Here is a 23,779-nt window from a genome sequence, read left to right as displayed (position 1 = left end):
AGTCTATTTTGTTTTGAAACTAATATGAAAAGATTCTTTAACTATTTACAGGCACAGCTCAGCTTACTGTGCTTGTCCGCCAAGCTGAAAAATTAATCTCATTATTTCCATCCATCTACAAACTTTATTTATTATTATTTATATTACATTTCCCCCCTCCCTATGAACCATGGACCTTGCCACTGCTGGGGAGGCTTGCGTGCCTCAGTGATACAGACAGCCGTACCATAGGTACAACCACAACGGAGGGGTATCTGTTGACAAGCCAGACAAACATGTGGTTCCTGAAGAGGGGCAGCAGCCTTTTCAGTAGTTGCAGGGGCAACAGTCTGGATGATTGACTAATCTGGCCTTGTAACACTAACCAAAATGGCCTTGCTGTGCGAATGGCTCAAAGCAAGCGGAAACTACAGTGGTAATTTTTCCCAAGGGAATACAACTTTACTGTATGGTTAAATGATGATGGTGTCCTCTTGCGTAAAATATTCTGGAGGTAAAATAGTCCCCCATTTGGATCTCCGGGTGGGGACTACTTGAGAGGATGTTGTTATCAGGACAAAGAAAACTGGCACTGTAAAATAGGAGCATGGAATGTCAGATCCCTTAATCGGGCAGGTAGGTTAGAAAATTTAAAAAGGGAAATGGATAGGTTAAAGTTAGATATAGCGGGAAATAGTGAAGTTCGGTGGCAGCAAAAAAAAAAGACTTTTGATCAGGTGAATACAGGGTTATAAATACAAAATCAAATAGGGGTAATGCAGGAGTAGGTTTAATAATGAATAAAAAAATAGGAGTGCAGGGGTAAGCTACTACAAACAGCACAGTGAATGTCTTATTGTGGCCAAGATAGACATGAGGCCCACACCTACTACAGTAGTACAAGTTTATATGCTAACTAGCTCTGCAGATGACAAAGAAATTGATGAAATGTATGATGAGATAAAAGAAATTATTCAGATAGTGAAGGGAGATGAAAATTTAATAGTCATGGGTGACTCGAATTTGATAGTTGGAAAAGGGAGAGAAGGAAATGTAGTAGGTGAATATGGATTGGGGGTAAGAAATGAAAGAGGAAGCTGCCTGGTAGAATTTTGCACAGAGCGTAACTTAATCATTGCTAACACTTGGTTCAATAATCATAACAGAAGGTTGTATACATGGAAGGGGCCTGGAGATGCTCTCAGGTTTCAGATAAATTACATAATGGTAAGACAGGGATTTAGGAATCAGATTTTAAATTGTAAGACATTTCCAGGGGCAGCTGTGGATTCTGACCACAATCTATTGGTTATGAACTGTAGATTAAAACTGAAGAAACTGCAAAAACGTGGGTATTTAAGGAGATGGGACCTGGATAAACTGACAGAACCAGGGGTTGTACAGAGTTTCAGAGAGAGCATTAAGGAACGATTGACAAGAATGGGGGCAAGAAATACAGTAGAAGACGAATGGGTAGCTTTGAGAGATGAAATAGTGAAGGCAGCAGAGGATCAAGTAGGTGAAAACATGAGGACTAGTAGAAATCCTTGGGTAACAGAAGAAATATAGAATTTAATTGATGAAAGGAGAAAATATAAATATGCAGTAAATGAAGCAGGCAAAAAGGAATACAAACGTCTCAAATATGAGATTGATAGAAAGTGCAAAATGGCTAAGCAGGGATGGCTAGAGGACAAATGTAAGGATGTAGAGGCTTATCTCACTAGAGGTAAGATAGATACTGCCTACAGGAAAATTAGAAAGACCTTTGGAGAAAAGAGAACAACTTGTATGAATATCAAGAGCTCAGATGGAAACCCAGTTCTAAGCAAAGAAGGGAAAGCAGAAAGGTGTAAGGAGTATATAGAAGGTCTATACAAGGGCGATGTACTTGAGGACAATATTATGGAAATGGAAGAGAACGTAGATGAAGACGAAATGGGAGATATGATACTGCGTGAAGAGTCTGACAGAGCACTGAAAGACCCGAGTCGAAACAAGGCTTCGGGAGTAGACAACATTCCATTAGAACTATTGACAGCCTTGGGAGAGCCAGTCCTGACAAAACTCTACCATCTGGTGAGCAAGATGTATGAGACAGACGAAATATCCTCAGACTTAAAGAAAAATATAATAATTCCAATCCCAAAGAAAGCAGGCATTGACAGATGTCAAAATTACCAAACTATCAGTTTAATAACTCATAGCTGCAAAATACTAATGCGAATTCTTTATAGACAAATGGAAAAACTGGTAGAAGCTGACCTCGGGGAAGATCAGTTTGAATTCTGTAGAAATATTGGAACACGCGAGGCAATACTGACCCTACGACTTATCTTAGAAAATAGATTAAGGAAAGGCAAACCTATGTTTCTAGCATTTGTATACTTAGAGAACGCTTATCATAATGTTGACTGGAATACTCTCTTTCAAATTTTGAAGGTTGCGGGGATCAAATCCAGGAAGCGAAAGGCTATTTGCAATTTGTACAGAAACTAGATGGCAGGTATAAGAGTCGAGGGACATGAAAGGGGAGCAGTGGTTGGGAAGGGAGTGAGAAAGGGGTGTAGCCTCTCCCTGATGTTATTAAATCTGTATACTGAGTAAGCAATAAAGGAAACAAAAGAAAAATTTGGAGTAGGTATTAAAATCCATGGAGAAGAAATAAAAACTTCGAGGTTGGATGATGACATTGTAATTCTGACAGAGACAGCAAAGGACTTGGAAGAGCAGTTGAATGGCATGGACAGTGTCTTGAAAGGAGGATAGAAGATGAACATCAAGAAAAGCAAAATGAGGATAATGGAATGTAGTCGAATTAAGTCGGGTGATACTGAGGGAATTGGATTAGGAAATGAGACACTTAAAGCAGTGAAGGAGTTTTGCTATTTGGGGAGCAAAATAAATGATGATGCTCGAAGTAGAGAGGATATAAAATGTAGACTGGCAATGGCAAGGAAAGTGTTTCTGAAGAAGAGAAATTTGTTAACACTGAGTATAGATTTAAGTGTTCGGAAGTCGTTTCTGAAAATATTTGTATGGAGTGTAGTCATGTGTAGCAGTGAAACATGGACGATAAATAGTTTGGACAAGAAGAGAATAGAAGCTTTCAAAATGTGGTGCTACAGAAGAATGCTGAAGATTAGATGGGTAGATCACATAACTAATGAGGAGGTATTGAATAGGATTGGGGAGAAGAGGAGTTTGTGACACAACTTGACTAGAAGTAGGGATCGGTTGGTAGGTCATGTTCTGCGGCATCAAGGGATCACCAATGTAGTATTTGAGGGAAGCGTGGAGGAAAAAATTGTAGAGGGAGACCAGGAGATGAATACACTAAGCATATTCGGAAGCATGTAGGTCTCAGGACTGAAGACCACAACAACAACAACAACATATTATATTATAAAGTGACAACAAGTGACAGGCACAAGTTGTGGGCAAAACACTGAGTAGTAGTATTGTTAAGACAATGGATATACATGTATGTTAATAATATTTTTATGTTCCAAGTACTCTGATAACATGACGGAGACAATAATGTAATACTGGAAAAATACTAACAAAAAAAAAAAAAAAAAAAAAAAAAAAAAAAAAAAAAAAAATCAATTAGAAGGAAGGAAAGAACAATACCAAGAGTAGACAACTAAAATTACAACAGAGGGAAGTACCAATTACAAGACAACAATAAGGTAGGACCACGCAATGCATGTAGAAAATGGGTTCCTAGTAGACCTATTAGAAAATCAAAGCACCCATTTCCTAAAATCCAGAACCTAAAGCTTCAGGGGCTAACACAATTGCAATCAAGTAGAGAGAATGACATTTTTTTACCAGTAAAAAAAGCATATTGAGTGTACAACAATTGAGATTACAATTACATATAGGTGTACATGAATTTGTCGCGTGAGAAATAGCGTGGAAGTAAAAACCAAATGTAGAAAATATTAATTCTGGTAACTGCAGAGGCATAAAGATTTTCCCAAGCAGTGATTATTTGGATGCTGGGAGCAACATGCCATTGTTGCATTCGACACCTGTGAATACAGAACATTTCATTACAAGCAATACGTTTATTATAGTAGACGAAATTAATGACACCTCAAGGCAAAGGAATATTTTAAATGGAAGTAGTACATGTAGCATAGATGCAGATACTGACAGGCATAGGCCTGAAGTGACTAGAAAAGATATGCAAGCCTTATTTCGAGTTTAACAGAAGCAATACAAACAGACATGAACGCAATGAAAACAGACATGAATTCCAGAATGTCGAGTTCAGAGACCAATTTGAGCATAGTAAATTCAAAAATGTCAAGTTAAGAAACAATACAAGCAGACATGAACACAATAAATTCAAAGATGTCGAGTTTAGACACAATAGAAACAGACATAACTAATATGAGAGCAGAAATGACCACAGTAAAATCTGAGATCAGGAAGGTAAATACAAACATAACACACATATCAGGTGAGGTAAAAAATTTGTTCACAGAATTCAGTAATCTGGGTACGAAGTTCATACAGCAGATTTGCAAATCTCCATAGACGTGGATAGGAAAATTAACGAACAAGTACAAACTTCAGTTCACAATATAAGTGAGTTATTAAAAGGCAGTGTGGAAGAAAAATTGGAATAATTCACACGCACGTATGGACAGGAGCTACTCAGAATCAGTGACACTCAGAATAATTTACAGGTAATGCAAAAGAATATGCAGGTTAACATAGATAATGTACAATCAGAAGTAGCAAAGCTGCATTCATTCTGTGACGACTTACCAGAAAATGTAGAGAAACTCACAGTAGAGATAGGATTACTTAAGTTAGAACATAAAAGAATCAACTCAGATATTGTGCAACTTTACGAAACAGTAAAAAAAAAAAAAAAAAAAAAAAAAAAAAAAAAAAAAAAAAAAAAAAAAAAGGTATGTGAACAGCGTACTTATATGGAAGTGGTAAAAGAAGTAATGGTGGACAAGGAAGAAGAAATTTTAAAATGCGCAGAACATGATGTCAAACAGGTAGAACAAAGATTAATGGATGAAATAGTTAGCGAGCAACATCCGGTAATATCGTCATTGGGGACGGTAAATGGAGCTATAAACAGCCATCCACTAGTTAGAGAAATCAGTGGCATGGACAACAATGCCGGACCCATGCTGCGCGAGTGCATGCCAATGCATGATGCGAGCAACAGGCAAAACTTTTATGAGACAGATATGCCATCATCACATGTAAATGCTGTTCCATCCTGCTGGCCAGCATTGTTAATGGATGAGAGTTTCCTTATTTTCCAGTGAAACAAAGTGAATGCACTTAGAAGATTCAAGAGATCTAATTCATGAGGATGGGCAAGCCATGCCTAGTTATCGTAATGGTAATGGACACAACCCAAATGGGAGGAACAACTACGGTAACAGCAATGGCTTTGGAAACTATAATGGTCATGTGTGTATGAATGAACAGCATCCTTATACACCGCCACACCACAACAGAAATCAGTACAAGATATAGAAATGAAATTGGCAGTGAACTAACAGATGTTTCTTTCAAAGTTGATACAGCTCCTTTCTCCTCTTTTTCCCAAAAAGTCCTATTTCAAAAATTATTTATAACCAAAGTTCTTATGTTACAGAACATTCATTCAAATCTTAAATAATGATTACAGTAAAACTGCATTTATACAATTCTCGTCTCTATATTTTCTGACATCAAGTATTGAAAGTGGTGCAAGAAGTATCGGCCACCGCAGAGATACTACATAGCAAAGCGGTATCACGAAACACATGTAAGATGCTAGGGAGAAGCCTTGCCTCCCACAGTTCCTATCACTGCCATGCCTTTGCCCTGAAATAGCGTTGCCAGAGCCCAGGAAGGCAGTTCTGTTAGAGGTTGAATAATGCCCACTTCCAGGAAGTTCCCGTCAGAGTAACACCATTGTGCTGCCAGCTCACCAGGACCCAGCCTGTGTCAGCCATCAGAGAGTGAGGAGACTTGCGTCTCCTGTGAACTGTGCCTACGTGCCAATACTATCAGAACTGTATCAACAAGTGTCTACCAACTTGTGTTTTCTGGTGACTGCAGTGAAGCCATAGTGCAGCCATTATGAACTAGTAACAATTTACCACTCAGTGACTGTGGCTCATTTAGTGTGTCCTAAACTGCAAGTCCACATGTTCAGTTTCACAGCTACAGCTGAGCCTGGAGAACAAAGATAAGTTTTGTTGTAAGTAATAAAGTGTTACTTCTTCAGAGTGTTCTAATTAACTGCATTATTATTAGGCACCTCAGTGTTCAAGAAATCAGACTAACTCTGCCTGAATAGGCTGTGAAGGCTCAATGGTACCAAACAAGTGTTGTTTTATTGAGTGTTCATGATGCATCTTCTAGATATGTCTTTAATGCAGGCCGTATAATTGCAGGGACAAAGGATTGAACTATTATTACAAGCACTGAAAGGAACTGTGGCAGCACCATGACCGCCACCCCACTCTGTTCAATTGTAAACAACTCAACAAACAGTTCAAGTGCCTATATTCAGAGAATTTCTGGGGCAAAGTGAAGACTGAGCTGTTAATGTTGTGCAGTTGATGGCGCATTTCAATGCCAACAGCACAACAAGTAACCAGTGTAATTACTACTTTCTCTCCACTGTAGGCTCAGATGTATTCCGGTTGGTAGTAAAACTGTTTCAAGATCGCCAGCCTCATGAGGTCCCCTACAATGAATTAGTTGAAAACCTGTTAAATCACTTTAAATTGTATAAAAAATAGGCATGTAGCAGCTGCTTGATATAAGTTATTTGGATTAAAGCAGCAGACAGAACAGTCCTGCAAACAGTGAGTAACAGAAGTTTGTGGTCTTACTAGGCAATATCACTTTCAGTGTTCATGCCGGTTATGTTACAGTGACATTATGATGAGAGATGTGATCACTCAGAATGTGTCTGACTCTGATATTTGTGTTGCCATAACAAGCTCAGAACAGTACTGTCAATTTTTGAGTCACAAGACACTGTTGATGTGTAACCGAGCATGATTTATGATTTTCAAGCACATACAATATCTTTTATCAAGAGTAACACAGTTCAGCAGCCCCCCCCCCCCCCCCCTGTGTCGTCACCCCTCGCCCTGTTGAGGTTAGACATCGCCCAAAGTCTGGGTCATTTACAAACAAGTCAAACTGTCAGGCTGCAGCACAGCCTGCAGTCACAGACGTCTTGCCCATGTTGCTTTCAACATATGATAATGCCAAAAAAGCAAGTGTTTTGGATCTGGCAAACAAGACGACATACAGTCAGTAAACATTGTATACAGGGTGGTTCATTGATCGTAACCGGGCCAAATATCTCACGAAATAAGTGTCAAACGAAAAAACTACAAAGAACAAAATTTGTCTAGCTTGACGGGGGAAACCAGATGGTGCTATGGTTGGCCTGCTAAATGGCACTGCCATAGGTCAAACGGATATGAAATGCATTTTTTAAAATGGGAACCCTGATTTTTTATTACATATTCGTGTAGTATGTAAAGAAATATGAATGTTTTAGTTGGACCACTTCTTTTTCTTTGTGATAGATGGCACTGTAATAGTCACAAACATATGGCTCACAATTTTAGATGAACAGCTGGTAACAGGTAGGTTTTTAAAATTAAAATACGGAACGTAGGTCTGTTTGAACATTTTATATCAGGTGTTCCAATGTGATACATGTACCTTAGTGAAATTATCTTTTTTTAGAATACATGCTGTTACAGCATGATTACCTGTAAATACAACATTAATGCAATAAATGCTCAAAATGATGTCCGTTAACCTCAATGCATTTGCCAATAAATGTAACGACATTCCTCTCCACAGCGAGTAGTTCGCCTTCTGTAATGTTCGCACATGCATTGACAATGCACTGACGCATTTTGTCAGGTGTCGGTGGATCATGATAGCAAATATCCTTCAACTTTCCCCAAAGAAAGAAATCTGGGGACGTCAGATCCGGTGAACGTGTGGGCCACAGTATGGTGCTTCGACAATCAATGCACCTGTCATGAAATATGTTATTCAATACCGCTGCAACCGCACGTGAGCAATGTGCCGGACATCCATCATGTTGGAAGTACATCACCATTCTGCCACACAGTGAAACATCTTGTAGTAACATCAGTAGAACATTACATAGGAAATCAGCATACATTGCACCATTTAGATTTCCATCGATAAAATGGGCAATTATCCTTCCTCCCATAATGCCGCACCATACATTAACCCACCACGGTCGCTGATGTTCCACTTGTCACAGCCATCATGGATTTTCCATTGCCCAATAGTGCATATTATGCTGGTTTACGTTACCGCTGTTGGTGAATGATGCTTCGTCGCTAAATAGAATGTGTCCAAAAAATGTCATTGTCCCATAATTTCTCTTGTGCCCAGTGGCAGAAATGTGCACAATGTTCAAAGTCGTCGCCATGCAATTCCTGGTGCATAGAAATATGGTGCGGTTGCAATCGATGTTGATGTAGCATTCTCAACACTGAAGTTTTTGAGATTCCTGATTCTTGCACAATTTGTCTGCTGTTGATGTGCGGATTAGCTGCGATAGCAGCTAAAACACCTACTTGGGCACCATCATTTGTTGCAGGCCATGGTTGACATTTCACATGTGGCTGAACACTTCTGCCCAGTCACTGTCAATGGGCCGCCCTGTATACAGTATAGATGTTAAGCAGCTTTCAAATTCCATGTCAAACAGTGATTTTAACGAGGTGTATGTAATGTATGCTGTGCAACGGTCTACTGACCCTATTGTTGTTAGCATCTCACTTAGACAATGAAATGCAATAACATAGTTTCAGAACGATGGCTGTAGAGGAATTATGAACAAAGAATAAACAGACTGTAAATTGTGCTCTGGACAAGTATGTGCCTAGTAAGTGGCTTAAGGATGGAAAAGATCCACTGTGGTTTGATAATGAGATTCGGAAAATTCTGGGGAAGCAGCAGCTGTTTGTTGTATTTGTAGTTCACACCAGGACACGCAAATGACGACAGGCAAAGATCAGTAGACATTCATGTGTCTGTGAAAAGGGCTATCCACGAAGCATACAGCAGCTACCACCATCATTTCTTGGCCAAAGATCTGGTGGAAAACCCAAAAAAAATTCTGGTCCTTCATAAAATCACTTAGTGGGTCTAAGGATTCTATCTAGTCACTCGCTGACCAGTCTCGTGAGGCAGTATAAGATAGGAAGAGCAAAGCTGAAATTTTAATTTTCATATTTAAGAAACTGTTCTCACAGGAGAATTGTAAAAACGTATCATCATTTGATCATTGCACAAACTCCCATATAAAGTAATAGAAATATTCATGGATGATGTAGAGAAAGAACTGAAAGCAAGTAAGCTGCCAGGTCGTCATGGAATCCCAATTCAGTTCTACACAAAGTACTATACAACATTGGCTCCTTATTTAGCTCACATTTATCATGAGTCTCTTGCCCAGCATAAAGTCCCAAGTGACTGCAAAAAAGCACAGGTGACTCCTGGATATAAGAAGGTTAAAAGAATGGACCAACAAAATTACAGATCAATATCCTCAACATCGGTTTCTATGCAGAATTCTAGAGCATATTCTGAGTTTGAACATAATAAATTTCCAAGAGACCAAAAAAGCTTATGTCCACAAATCAGCACAGCTTTAGAAAGCATTGCTCATCCAAAACCCAGATTGCCCTTTTCCCACATGATACACTGTGAAATATGAATGAAGAGCAACAGGTAAGATTCCACATTTCTAGATTTCCAAAAAGCAGCCAACACAGACCCCATTGCAGACTGTTAACAGAGGTACATGCATACGGAATAGACTCCCAGATATGTAATTGGCTCGAAGGCTTCTGAAGTAGTAGAACCCAGTATGTTGTCCTTGACAGTGAATGTTTATTGGAGACAGGGTAACATCAGAAAATGTGATAAGATCATTGCTAATTTCTATATACATAAATGATCTGGCAGACAGGGTGGCCAGTAATCTGCTGATGTTTGCTGATAATGCTGTGGTGTACAGGAAGATGTTGAAGATAAGTGACTGAAGGTTGATATAAGATGTTCTAGAAAAAATTTTTAGTTGGTGTGATGAACGGCAACTGGCTCTTAATGTAAAATAAATAAATAAATAAATAAATAAGTTAATATCGATGAGTAGGAAAAACAAACCCACAATATTTGGATACAGCATCAGCAGTTCCCTGCTTGACACAGACATGTCATTTAAATATCTGGTCGTAATGTTGCAAAGTGATTGTGGTAGGGAAGGTGAATGGTTGACTTCAGTTTATTGGGAGAATTTCAGGAAAGTGTGGTTCATGTGTAAAGGGGACTACATATAAGACACTAGTGTGACCTGTTCTTAAGTACTGAGTGTTTGGGATCTGCACCAGGTCGGACTGAAAGAAGACATCGAACCAATTCAGAGGTGAGTAGGTAGATTTGTTACCAGTAGATTCAATCAACATGCAAAAGTTAAGGATATACTTCAGAAGCTCAAGTGGGAATCCCTGGAGAGAAGAAAACATTCATTTCAAAGAACACTACTGAAAAAGTTTAGAGAATCAGCATATGAAGCTGCTTGCAGAATGATCCTACAGTTTCCAACGTACATTTTGTGCAAGGGCCACAAAGATACGATACGAGGAATTAGGGCTCATACGAAGGCATACAGACAGTCGTTTTTCCATTGATCTATCTGTACATGGACCAGGAAAGGAAACAACTACTTGTGGTAAAGGAGGATACCCTCTGCCATTCACTGTATGGTGGCTTGTAGAGTATGTATGTAGATGTAGATTGCCACAAAATAACTCTGAACTTATCAATTGGCAATGCAATAATTTCTATGTTCTGTTGCATGTGTTCGACAAGTGTGCTAACTGCCAGATAGATACTGGTGCTTCTGTTAAGCTGCTCAGCCGTGCTACATATGAATGGTTAGATAGCCCACAGCTTCAGTGACCACATTACTCATGTCGGCATACAATGGATAACCTATTCCAGTGCTTGGGATGTCCAGTGCATCAGCCATGTTCTGTGGAACTACTAAAACAATGTTATTTTATGTGTTGTGCTCTTGTGAGTTTATTAATATTTCTGGCATGAGCAGCCTTGACCTTTTTGGATTCTCAATTCATGAGAATGTGTTACAAATTAATTCATCTGAGTTTTTAATCAATATTAATGCATTATGTGACAAGTACACTTCCTGTTCCTCGGTAGTTTAGGCAAGGCCCCAGGATCTGAGGTTCACGTGACATTATAAGATAATGTGCAGCCCAAGTTTTTTTGTGCTCATCTTGTCCCTTATGCACTACGGGACTGAGTTGCCACAGAGCTGCAGCAAATGTAGGACAGTGACTCATCAAAACAGTGTCCCCCAGCCAATGGGCATCACCACTAGTAGTCCTTACTAAACCAACAAGCAAATTGAGATTCTGTGCAGACTTTAAACCACTGCCCACCCACAAACTGTTGTAGATTATTTTCTGTCGTCCCACTCTGATGATTAGATGGACAGATTAAATCAGGATCATTTCTTTTCAAAAATTAATTTCCTAGAGGTCTACCAGCAGCTGCCTTTGGATGAAGAGTCAAAGACGATTTTTGTGTCCAACACACGCAAGGGATTATTCCAGTTTCAGTGGTTACTACTCAGTAGCATTTATGCACCTGCTGTTTTCCAAAGGTACCTTGAAGAACTGATGTCTCAAGTACTTCCTTATTACAGCTTTCTAGAGTTTTCTCAGGTTGCATGTCAGCAGAACACTTACAAAATTTAGAGGCATTGTTTCCAATGTTATCTAAAAAGTGACAGATGTGCAACTGTTCTAAGTGTTCCTTCTTTCTCACTAAAACTGAGTATCTCAGCCATGTGATTAATGCACACAGCATCCATTTGCAACTTGCCTGCATGAACCAATATAACAGATTCGCAAGCTGTAATGGGAAAGTCAACCTGTTACTTCTGTTTTATGCTGAATGCTGCTCAGATTGTTGTGCCTCTAAATTGGTTGTTCTGGAAGGGTGTTTCGTTTATATTGTCAGCCAAATATAACACTGCATTCCAGTGGCTGAAAGACACACTACTAATTGATTCGGGTTTGGTCCACTTCACCCCCAGCAAGCCTGTCATTCTTGCAGTAGATGCCTTGTCTTTGGCGCCGGCCGGTGTGGCCGTGCGGTTCTAAGCGCGTCAGTTTGGAACTGCGTGACCGCTATGGTCGCAGGTTTGAATCCTGCCTCGGGCATGGATGTGTGTGATGTCCTTAGGTTAGTTAGGTTTAAGTAGTTCTAAGTTCTAGGGGACTGATGACCTCAGTAGTTACGTCCCATAGTGCTCAGAGCCATTTTTGAACCTTGTCTTTGGCATTGGTGTGGTGCTGTCACACCGAGTGGGCTCCAATGACAGGCCAATCGTGTTTGCATCAAAGACATTGACCAAGGCCCAAAGCAACTACAGATAGCTTGAAAAGGAGGCATTGACTATAATTCTGTCATTTATGGTGTCACCCTCTTCCATCAATACCCACACGGGCACTGCTTTTCTCTAGTTAAGGACCACAGACCATTGATGACTCTGTTCAGGTACTCCCAGCATGTATAGTGCAGAAGTTATGACAGTGGGCCCTTCTATTGTACAATTACCAGTATGATTTGTCATACCAGCTCACTAACAAACACTTCAATGCTGACTTCATGTTAAAATTTCCTGTTGGCTTGGATGCTGCATTTGATTCTTCTGAGGAGTCCTGTCATCACATTAATTCAGAGGAAATCCAACTTTTGGAAGATTTTCTGGTCATCTTCCACCATGTGGCACAGGAGACAGCATTGGATCTGAGGTTGCGGATGATACTCAAGTTTGTTCATCATGGGTGACCTGAGAGTCTGAAGGAGGTCTGCCACCTGGTGGTTCATCACTACTTTGCTCAGTGGTGTGCCATCTCTGTACAGATGGGCATCCTCCTGATGCAAACCAAAAGGGGGCGATGCAAGAGTTGTGGTCCCTCGGTCCCACCTGTGGGAAGTTCTTCGACATTGGAGTACTGTTTGCAGCAAGTAGTTGTACATGGTTGGGAACAGATACACAAATAGAGGCCATGACGGCACAGTGTGCAATGTGTGCTGAGTATCCACCCGCTATCCCACAGTGGTACTTTGAGTGGCCACATCCCGACAGACCTTGGCAATCACTGCACAAGTATTTTGTAGGGCCATACTGGAACATACACAGGCTACTGGTTGTTGATGCATACAGCAAATTTCCCTTGTCATTTCAGTGACGTCTACCACAACACTAAGCACATCTCCTGAACTGAAAGCTTACCTGAGATGATAGTGTCAGATAATGGGAGACAGTTCATGTCTTGGGAATTTGAATAGCTTTGTGCAGACAATGGTACTCAGCAAGTCCTAACAGCACCTTTCATCCGCAGTCAAATGGAGAAGCTAAACACTTTGCAAGGACCTCCAAATCACAGATGGAGAACTTGTTAACAACCCACACTTGGGACCAAGATTTGAAAGTTTCACTGTTGTCATATCACTCCCCGCTCAAAGATGGAAAGTTCCCAGCAGAGCTCCTGTATGGCTGATGCCACAGGACTCTGCTCAATTTGCTATGTCCATCACAGAGACCTGACGTCCCTCCTTCCACGTCACAGTTTTGGCCACAGAAACCACTATTCTTTCATGTGTTTGGCAAGGGTCACAGATTGGAATGGGGTGTGATGTCTGAGGTGTTGTCCTGCTCCACCTACATCATCCACAGTCCGACAGGGTTGCACAGGCTGAATCAGAACCAGCTTTGGCCAATTCATCTGAGGAATTCTGTCACCCCCTTTATGTTCACAGAATATGCAACAGCCATCACCACAGTTGCAGATGTCATCGCCGGCAGCACAGTCTTCTCCACAGAGGGAGATGCCCATAGATGTTGACCTGGCGCTGCCATCAGCATCACAGTCGTGCTGGCAGCGTGTGACACAGGCAGCATAAAGTCGTGCCCGATCGCCCAGCCCAACATCCTGGAGGGCCCAGACATTGTCTCCAGTGGCCTGCCTGTCACATTGTCTGCCTCTGCACCTATGGCCGGTGATGTGCATCCTGTGTTTGGTTCCCCGGTCAGTGTTTCCAGCCACATACAGGATGGATACAATGATGTTGGGGGATTCTTGGCACTGACTGACATTTCAGCACCTACTTCCACAGTTGCACAGGTGCTCTGTCCTGCCCCCCATCTCCACATCTGACACTGGGGTGGATGTTTGCGAGGAGAGGCATGTGGAATCATCAAGTATCAAGAGTGGGACAAAAAATATTGACCACTGCAGAGATACTGCACAGCAAAGTGGTATCAAGATGTGCCAATGAGATGCTAGAAAGCAGCCATGCCTCTCACAGTTCCAAGGTACCATTGCTGTGACTATGCCCTGAAATAGCATCGCCAGAGGCCACGAGAGCAGTTCTGTTTGAGGTCAAATACTGGCTACTTCCAGGAAGTCCCTATTGAAGTAACATCATTGTACTACCTGCTCGCCATGACCCAGCCAGTGACAGCCGTCGGGGTGTGGAGAGACTTCCATCCTCCTACACACCAATGCTATCAGAAATTTGTTGACAAGGGTCTACGAACCAGTGTTCTCTAGCGACTGTAGTGAAGCCACAGTATGGCCATTCTGAACCTGTAACAATTTGCCAATCAGAAACTGTGGCTCATTTAGTATGTTCTGAACTGCAAGTGCATGTGTGCAGTTTCATAGCTACAGCCGAGACTGGCAAATAAAGATAAATTTTGTTGTAATTAACAAAGTATTACTTATTCATAGTGTTCTAATTAACTGTATTATTACTAGCCACCTCAGTGCTCAAGAAGTTGGACACACATATTGTGCACTTTTTCATTTTGTAAGCAAAATTACCTTACTTTCACAATTTCTTTTTACACGCTTTCCTGTTTTTATGCTATTATTTTTACTCCCCAACAATTATTTTTGTCATACACACACAATATAAAGATCAAGAAATCATCACAAAATGTTTTGTATGGGCTGTGGCCAGTGACTGTCAGTTTTCTGTGAAGATGTAAATTCACAATGATTACTGCGGGCCGTAGTCACAGTACACATGGTGAGACTGTTGTTTGTGACATTGTGGCAGTTGATTTCAGAGATAAGGAGGGGGAACATGTACCATGGAGCAACAATCACAACACAGCAGTGGTATGCAGTGTTGACAGTCATGTGAGCAGGTGGAAAGTACATTGAGTGAAACTAGATTTTGATGAACCAGAAGACAATGACTAGGCCCAAATTTCAAATGGCATTTATTTTGATGATTATGTTGATTGTAATGCAGATACTGCCATGTGTTGTGTGCAAAATGATGATGAAATAGTTAAAGAAATTGTGCCACTATTAGCTGAGGAAAAAGAAAAGTGGTTCTTAGGAATCCGAAGAATGAGATAGTGAATCTGAGGACTCCCCCAGCCTGTCAGAAGCACTCCATTCGGAGTACCACAAGATTAGATAAAATCGAGAAACACTGATGACAAGATGTGCACAATAACTCAGTAACTGCATATGAACACTTGATCACAACACTGCACTGTTGACATCCCCCCCCCCTCCCCTCCCCCACCCACCCCCCCCAAAAAAAAAAAAATAAACCCTACTGTAAAGTGTATGTATCTCCTGTTTACATGTATTTTATGTTAATACTTATATTAATATAAATAATATATTAATAATTAATACACTAATATTAATATTACGAAGTTTCAATCTAATGTTAATCTCATTTGTTCATTTATTTTGGCATGCCCCTTCAAATATCTACAAAAGTGGTTCTACTGTATTTGCAAAATTCAGTACAGTAGTATTGTAGCCCAGATTTGTCTGATTCCAAAAACTCCCACTTCTATCAGAAGAATTTGTTATTTTATTAATTACTCAACTTGGAAAACTTTCTTTTTTATCAGCTTTTGACAGGCACTGGAAATCCCTGCAAAGGTAGAAACCTGTAATTTTGTGTTGCAGGTCATAGTTAAACCTAGTTGTTCTTTTGCTTAATGTAATTCTTGTTCTCAGATTTTGTTCTCTTGCATATTATTAATTACTGTGCAACATCAAATTTTGATTTTTATTCTTATGTTCATTTGTAAATAAGTGTGCAGGACAATGTTTGAGGCAATCCCACATCAGTTATCAAACAGTTCACAGCAATTGTAAGTTCTAGTTTAGCCATTAACATATTAAAATCTCTGTGTTGTCATCAGTGAGTCTGCAATTAGTGGTTGAAATGTATACTTCCTTCCAGGACAGTTGTGATTTTGGAGCAATATGAAGTTAGTCTGCAGGTATCAAACATTACATCAATAACATGTATTGATGAATCAGTGTGTGGGAGAGGTATCATGTATCATATTCACATACCTTTGATGTAATCTGCCAGCAATGAAATGTGAAACTGTTAGGTAATGAGTGTTGCTTATATGATCTGGTTTAAATATTATGGCTCCAGACTATTAAAAACTCATCATCATAGAAATAAAATTGGGTTGTAATAAATATGAATGAACTGAAAACTATGTGCTGCAGTAAAGTGCATAGTCTTTAACAAATCTCAATTAAACCAAGCAGGGGAGTGATTCAAGAGAACAGATTATGAGACAACCGAAGTTTAATTGCCACATCAGGTAAGTTACAATATCATGTGTCTGTACTCATATACATGTAATAAAGGTTAACTGACATTCAGAAATAAAGAAAGTATTTTAAGTGATGAGTGATAGAAGAACAATAAATCACTAAATTAATACCAACATGTTGAAGAATGAAGCTGCAGTAATTGCAGAAATAAATTAAGCAAGTAATAGTCTTATTTTGATGTGTATTACAAGGTAGTTGTTTTTGAAAATCCAGAAATTAGAAGAGACTTACTGAAAATCAAATACTTATCATTTTTATTTCAACTCCAATCCTCGCAGAATTTTGCCTTTCAAATGTAACATTTAAATTATGAGGTATGAGGATCATTCCAAAACTAATATTCCCATTTATTTTTATGAAAACTACAACAAACAATAATGTAATCACATAACACATCAGTCACATAATGCAATTTTACCACATAATCACAACCATTTGCCACACACATTTGCTAATGGCGAACAAGAGCCTGCACGCTGCACTTATAAAAATGTGACCCAGTTGAAGTTAACCACTGCCTTACAGCTTTGATGGGAGCATCTGAGTCTGAAACATGTTTGCCACATAATCTGGCTTTCACAGACCCAAACAGATAGATATATTAAAACAGCCCTGCAAAATCTGGCAACAAAATGGATCATTACAAAACTGTTGGGGGGTCTAGCATTATTATGTGGCCAGGGGATGTTTACCTCCATCTCTGGCATGAATCTGGAAATTCAGTTTTCAGTCTAATTAGTATTGTCTCATAGTGTTCTCATTTGACAACTTCTCAAGGCTTTGAGACATCCAAAAGACCTACACCTCACCTCTTCCAGGAGACTGTGCACAGCATTCTGCCTGCAGATGACTGTCTCGAACTTTATTGTCATACAATTCCACATATCAGCACTTTTGGACTTTCACTTGGATCTGGGCTAGCTGTAGTGTCACTGCATCCCATCTCTCGTTCAGAAAATTGTCATTTTAATATTGGATTAACCCAACAGTCCTGAAAAATATCCATTCAATGAATTTTTTGGCCCTGTAAGCATCTGCAGGACTCATCTTGCACACATATTATGATAACTGAGGTCGCATAGCCTCTCATGTGAAGCATTATGGCTGACATTCAGCAGTGTACATGATTCCCCTGCCTTAATCTACCAATCATCACAGACAAGTAAACTGAGATACCATTCATTATTAGGGATGAGACACGAACAGGGTTGACAGGGGTGGCTCAGACACTTATCAATTGTTCTCTGAAATGATCTGTCCAAACATATGAAATAAAATAGATTAGAGAAACGCCTGGTACATCCTTGAATGATGCTCAAAATCACGGGCAGCAAATGAAGGCTGATTGAGAATGTGCATTCTCTATTCTATTTCAAGAATTCTCTCTGTTGAATAATTTCTGGCACTCAAAATGTGTTGAAAATTATTTACATTTTCAGGTAGATATGATAGAAATATGTCAAGGTCACACAACAGCAGACTGTATGGTTTACATAATCCACCAAACAAACATCCTGTAGTATTCTGTACTATTCTAAGTTAAAAACTGGATCTCATGTGTGTCAGTTTGATAGTCCATCTGAACAATTCCCACTGGCTATGAGAATTCAGCCAAAAATCCATTGTGTAATTTTCCCTCAAATCAGCAATAAATTTTTTCTTAAATACCCTGTTACTTTAGGAAATTAATAGACCTTATTTTGGTCAATCTGATAGCCAATTTCTACATTAACCAACTCTTCCTCTCGCTATGAAAATTCCAACAAAAATCCATTGCATAATTCATAAAGGGACTCATTTTAGCTCCACTCAAATATTTGATCAAAAAATAGGAGGTATTAGTTTCAGAATGACCCTCATGCATGATTTGCACACCAAAAGAGAATGCGGGGCTGTTCCATACCTTAACTGAATAGGCCAGAGCCAGAGTCACAGCCAGTGGCAGACCTTCAGGCACAGCGACTACCAGCACTGTAACGCCAATGATGAGGTGTCGCACAAATTCGTTGGCATGTGACGGCTTCCACTGCTCTTTTTCGATGATGTACGTTCTGATACAGAACTGCATGACCAGTATAATTACTATCATTGCAGAAACAAATGAGCCTGAAATTTAAAATCATAATCATTTGATACCAAATGAGCAACCTGAGAGGACAAATATGAAGCATACGGTAAACAACAGACCAGAGGCCCAGTTCCTAACAGTGTACTGGGTATTCAAAAAGTGACAAACCTTACTGAAACATGTTCCCCTTTTGTCACAGATATGATCCTCACTCAACTGAAGAAGATATGCATTACAGATTACATCCATTGTGATCCAGTGCACTGGTTGGTCCTGTTATAATAAGACTTGGAATGTGTCCACAGAAAAATATGGTAAGCACACACACCAAACTAGCTTGCTGTCATACACAACTATTCCTGGAGTATGCATTATACAGGGTGAAAAGTATTTAAACTGACAAACTCTGGGAGGTTGTCGGGGACATCAAAACAAATATTTTTCCCTAATGTCATTTTTTCCTACGAGGATTATTTAAACCAATTGAAGGCCGAATTACACTCTTCAGTTGTTAGAGGCCATATTACACTCTTCAGTTGTAGACAACTGCTATCCACCAGTGTAGTAGTGCATTGTCTCTGTTTATTAATGGAGCGATACACCTGGAGTGAGTACACTGATATGGTTGGTGCATACTACGTAGCACACCACAACGGATGAGCTGGACAGTGGGTTTATCAACAATATCCTAATCGCTGTATCCTGCATCATACTGTACAACCTTTGCTGCTGGGTACCAGCATCTGTGTGAGACCGGGTCATTTAGCAGATTAACTGGACAGGGACACCGTCGCACGGTAAGAACGCAGCAATTTGAGGAAGCTGTCTTGCAGCATGTGGAGCAGAATCCTTCAATCAGCACTCGTGAAATTGCATGTAACATGGGGACGAATCAGACAAATGTAAGAACAATCCTTCAACAGCAATAGTTACATCCATTTCACATACAGCATGTCCACAACCTGGAACCAGTTGATTATCCACCCAGAGCACAATTTTTGCAGTGGTACCTTGAACAGTGTGAAATGCATCCTACATTTCTGTCCTCTGTGTTGTTTAAAGATGAAGCAACATTGAGGTGTGATGGAGTCTTCAACATGCACAATTCGCATGTTTGGAGTGAGGATAAACCACATGCCACAGTTACTAGTGCTCATCAAGTACGGTTCTTCGTTAATGTGTGGGTCAGTGTTGTTGGGGACTGTTTAATTGGGCAGTATCTGCTACCTAGGTCATTAAATAGCAGGCACTATTACAATTTTTCTTGCCAGAACATTGCCAGAATTGCTGGAAGACATCCCACTCCCTACAAGACAACACATGTGGTTCCAGCATGACAGGGTGCCAGCACATTTCAGTCGTCATGTGCGTCGATTCCTGGACCGATGGTTCCCAGAAACGTGGATTGGCAGAGGTGGTCCTGTACCGTGGCCTGCTCAATCCCCAGATTTGTCCCCTCTGGACTTTTTTGTGTGGGGATAGATGCGCAACCTTGTTTACGCAACTCCTGTTGCATCAGAAGAGGATCTGGTTGCCCGGATAGTAGCAGCAGAAGGAACAATTCAGGATACTGCTGGGGTTTTTGCCCATGTCAGACGGAACATGACCCGGTGGTGTAATCTTTGTTTACGTGTCAATGGAGGCATTTTTGAAAATCTACTGTAATTGAAATTGGGTTGTGCTAATGTATTGTCTCTTGCCACCAGAGGAATCTTCCTCTACCAGTTTAAATACTCCTCATAGGAAAAAATGACATTAGGGAAAAATATTAGTTTTGCTGACCACTACAACCTCCCAGAGCTTGTTGGTTTAAACACTTTTCACCTTGTATTGCAGATGCTACCAAAATCTTTCAACTGAAAGCACCAATGGTACTTGTTTGACTTGCTAGCTACACATCCTCTGACTTGTGCAAAGTTTGTACAATTCCTTCCTGCCAGTCTGATCACCAGTGGCACACCCACACCACATGGTGCAACAAATCAAGGTTGTGTCCACACAGAATTTTTACTGAACTATATGATTCAAGCTTTCAAGGATGGTGTTTACTTCAGTTAAAACTTCCAGTCTGAGAGGCCACATTCAATAGAGGGTTTGATGGGCTCTGTATTTGTAGAGCCATTAGGAGGTACTGAGATTTGTCATGTGATACTTATTGCATGGTTATTTCTAGCTGGTGCCACTGTTATTGATTAAAAGAAATCAACAGTCATTCTGTTGAGACAAAGCTGGGAGCCTTATTTTTCTACTTAATAGCATTTTCATTTTCGTTAAATTATTATAGTGCTTGTGAATTCTTATGGCCACTCTATATAAGCACACATGCCAATGCTTTCTCTTCACTAAAATGCTTGTCCTGCACGATTTTTTTATATGTATAAATACATAACATTTAGTAAGATGAGTGTTTTAGAGAAGAAAATGCTTTGTCACGTGCACAGCATAGAGTGACCATAGAGAATAGCACAAACACTTCAATAATTTTCACAGAAAAGAAGGTGTTAAATTAAATAAAATGTGGATGATGACTTTCACATCAAAAGAACGATGATCGATTATTTTAACTGAGCACAATGGCAACAGCCAGAGACAATCACAATCTCCATCACCTGACAAACAGTGGTGCCTCTGTGCATCTCTACATGTGCTAGAGCCCTGAGAGCAGTTGCTGTTTTACCTCTGAACACGTCTCCTGCAGTCTGAGATAAGACTTCAGAAAATAGCTTCACTTATCAAGCACTGGCTAGCAACTAACAAGTTTTAACTGAAGAATTCTTACTGTCTACAAGCTGTTATTTGAAGATTGTGGAAAAAACTGTATCTCTCTGTCTGTGTTTTATGTCGTCTCTAAAATAAATAGGCAAGATCCTCATGGATTGGTTGTGAACTGATCAGGAACAGTTCCACCTTGACAGATGTGTGAATGCACCAAATTCACTCACTGGGTGCTAGAGATATCTCTGCACACCCAAAATAATGATGTTTGGTGTGCAACATCACTTACAAAAACATCATCATATTCTTTCAGAGCACTGTGAATTGTACACACTAAGTAAATATTGTGCAACACTTTGGAAACTACCCTGCTTCACCACATAATCTTGGCAAGACAATGTTAAGGCTAGAAGAAAAAAAATTCCCAAACACAGAAAGAAGTACAGTGACATGCTACTGCAATTTCTCAACAACTCTTACAATGCACGTTTAAGAACATGTAACATCATATACAATTATGTGAGTTACAATTTTTGAAACTCAGTCAGTTTCCCATAAGGTTGTGTTACTTTTGGAACATCCTGTACTATGAATTTCTAAATCTGTATACAGCACCCACAACAATTCATTATGAAAGTTTACAGCACAATACAGTGAGAGATTTTCACACAACAGATTTTCACACAAGAGATTTTCACACAAAGGCAACTACAGGAGGTTACAAAGAGAGAGGACTGCTTGACAGTAGTTATCCCCAGGATGTGTGACTCTTAGTGCTGCTGCCGGAAACACTATAGGTAGAAAGACAATACTCCAAGCTTTCCGAAATACATGTTCCTTGTTCAGGAAGGAAAGAGGTATAAGTTAGAGGAGCTTGATAATATATATATATATATATATATATATATATATATATATATATATATATATATATATATATACACACACTCCTGGAAATGGAAAAAAGAACACATTGACACCGGTGTGTCAGACCCACCATACTTGCTCCAGACACTGCGAGAGGGCTGTATAAGCAATGATCACACGCACGGCACAGCGGACACACCAGGAACCGCGGTGTTGGCCGTCGAATGGCGCTAACTACGCAGCATTTGTGCACCGCCACCGTCAGTGTCAGCCAGTTTGCTGTGGCATACGGAGCTCCATCGCAGTCTTTAACACTGGTAGCATGCCGCGACAGCGTGGACGTGAACCGTATGTGCAGTTGACGGACTTTGAGCGAGGGTGTATAGTGGGCATGCGGGAGGCCGGGTGGACGTACCGCCGAATTGCTCAACACGTGGGGCGTGAGGTCTCCACAGTACATTGATGTTGTCGCCAGTGGTCGGCGGAAGGTGCACGTGCCCATCGACCTGGGACCGGACCGCAGCGACGCACGGATGCACGCCAAGACCGTAGGATCCTACGCAGTGCCGTAGGGGACCGCACCGCCACTTCCCAGCAAATTAGGGACACTGTTGCTCCTGGGGTATTGGCAAGGACCATTCGCAACCGTCTCCATGAAGCTGGGCTACGGTCCCGCACACCGTTAGGCTGTCTTCCGCTCACGCCCCAACATCGTGCAGCCCGCCTCCAGTGGTGTCGCGACAGGCGTGAATGGAGGGACGAATGGAGACGTGTCGTCTTCAGCGATGAGAGTCGCTTCTGCCTTGGTGCCAATGATGGTCGTATGCGTGTTTGGCGCCATGCAGGTGAGCGCCACAATCAGGACTGCATACGACCGAGGCACACAGGGCCAACACCCGGCATCATGGTGTGGGGAGCGATCTCCTACACTGGCCGTACACCACTGGTGATCGTCGAGGGGACACTGAATAGTGCACGGTACATCCAAACCGTCATCAAACCCATCGTTCTACCATTCCTAGACCGGCAAGGGAACTTGCTGTTCCAACAGGACAATGCACGTCCGCATGTATCCCGTGCCACCCAACGTGCTCTAGAAGGTGTAAGTCAACTACCCTGGCCAGCAAGATCTCCGGATCTGTCCCCCATTGAGCATGTTTGGGACTGGATGAAGTGTCGTCTCACGGGGTCTGCACGTCCAGCACGAATGCTGGTCCAACTGAGGCGCCAGGTGGAAATGGCATGGCAAGCCGTTCCACAGGACTAGATCCAGCATCTCTACGATCGTCTCCATGGGAGAATAGCAGCCTGTATTGCTGCGAAAGGTGGATATACACTGTACTAGTGCCGACATTGTGCATGCTCTGTTGCCTGTGTCTATGTGCCTGTG

General features: G+C 40.8%; 1 protein-coding gene across 1 annotated transcript in view; it reads right to left on the bottom strand.

Annotated features, from left to right (window-relative positions):
- Positions 1 to 23,779, bottom strand: part of LOC126213343 (plasma membrane calcium-transporting ATPase 3-like) — a 548,976-nt gene that overhangs the window by 347,843 nt on the left and 177,354 nt on the right. Inside the window, exon 10 of the mRNA XM_049941041.1 lies at positions 18,643 to 18,845. Within this exon, the coding sequence (XP_049796998.1) occupies positions 18,643 to 18,845 (203 nt within the window). The remainder of the gene's footprint in view (positions 1 to 18,642; positions 18,846 to 23,779) is intronic.

Source organism: Schistocerca nitens, chromosome 11 (assembly GCF_023898315.1).
Source record: "Schistocerca nitens isolate TAMUIC-IGC-003100 chromosome 11, iqSchNite1.1, whole genome shotgun sequence".
NCBI lineage: Eukaryota > Metazoa > Arthropoda > Insecta > Orthoptera > Acrididae > Schistocerca > Schistocerca nitens.
The sequence above is the reverse complement of the archived record's forward strand: the minus strand, read 5'-3'. Positions and strand labels throughout refer to the sequence as shown.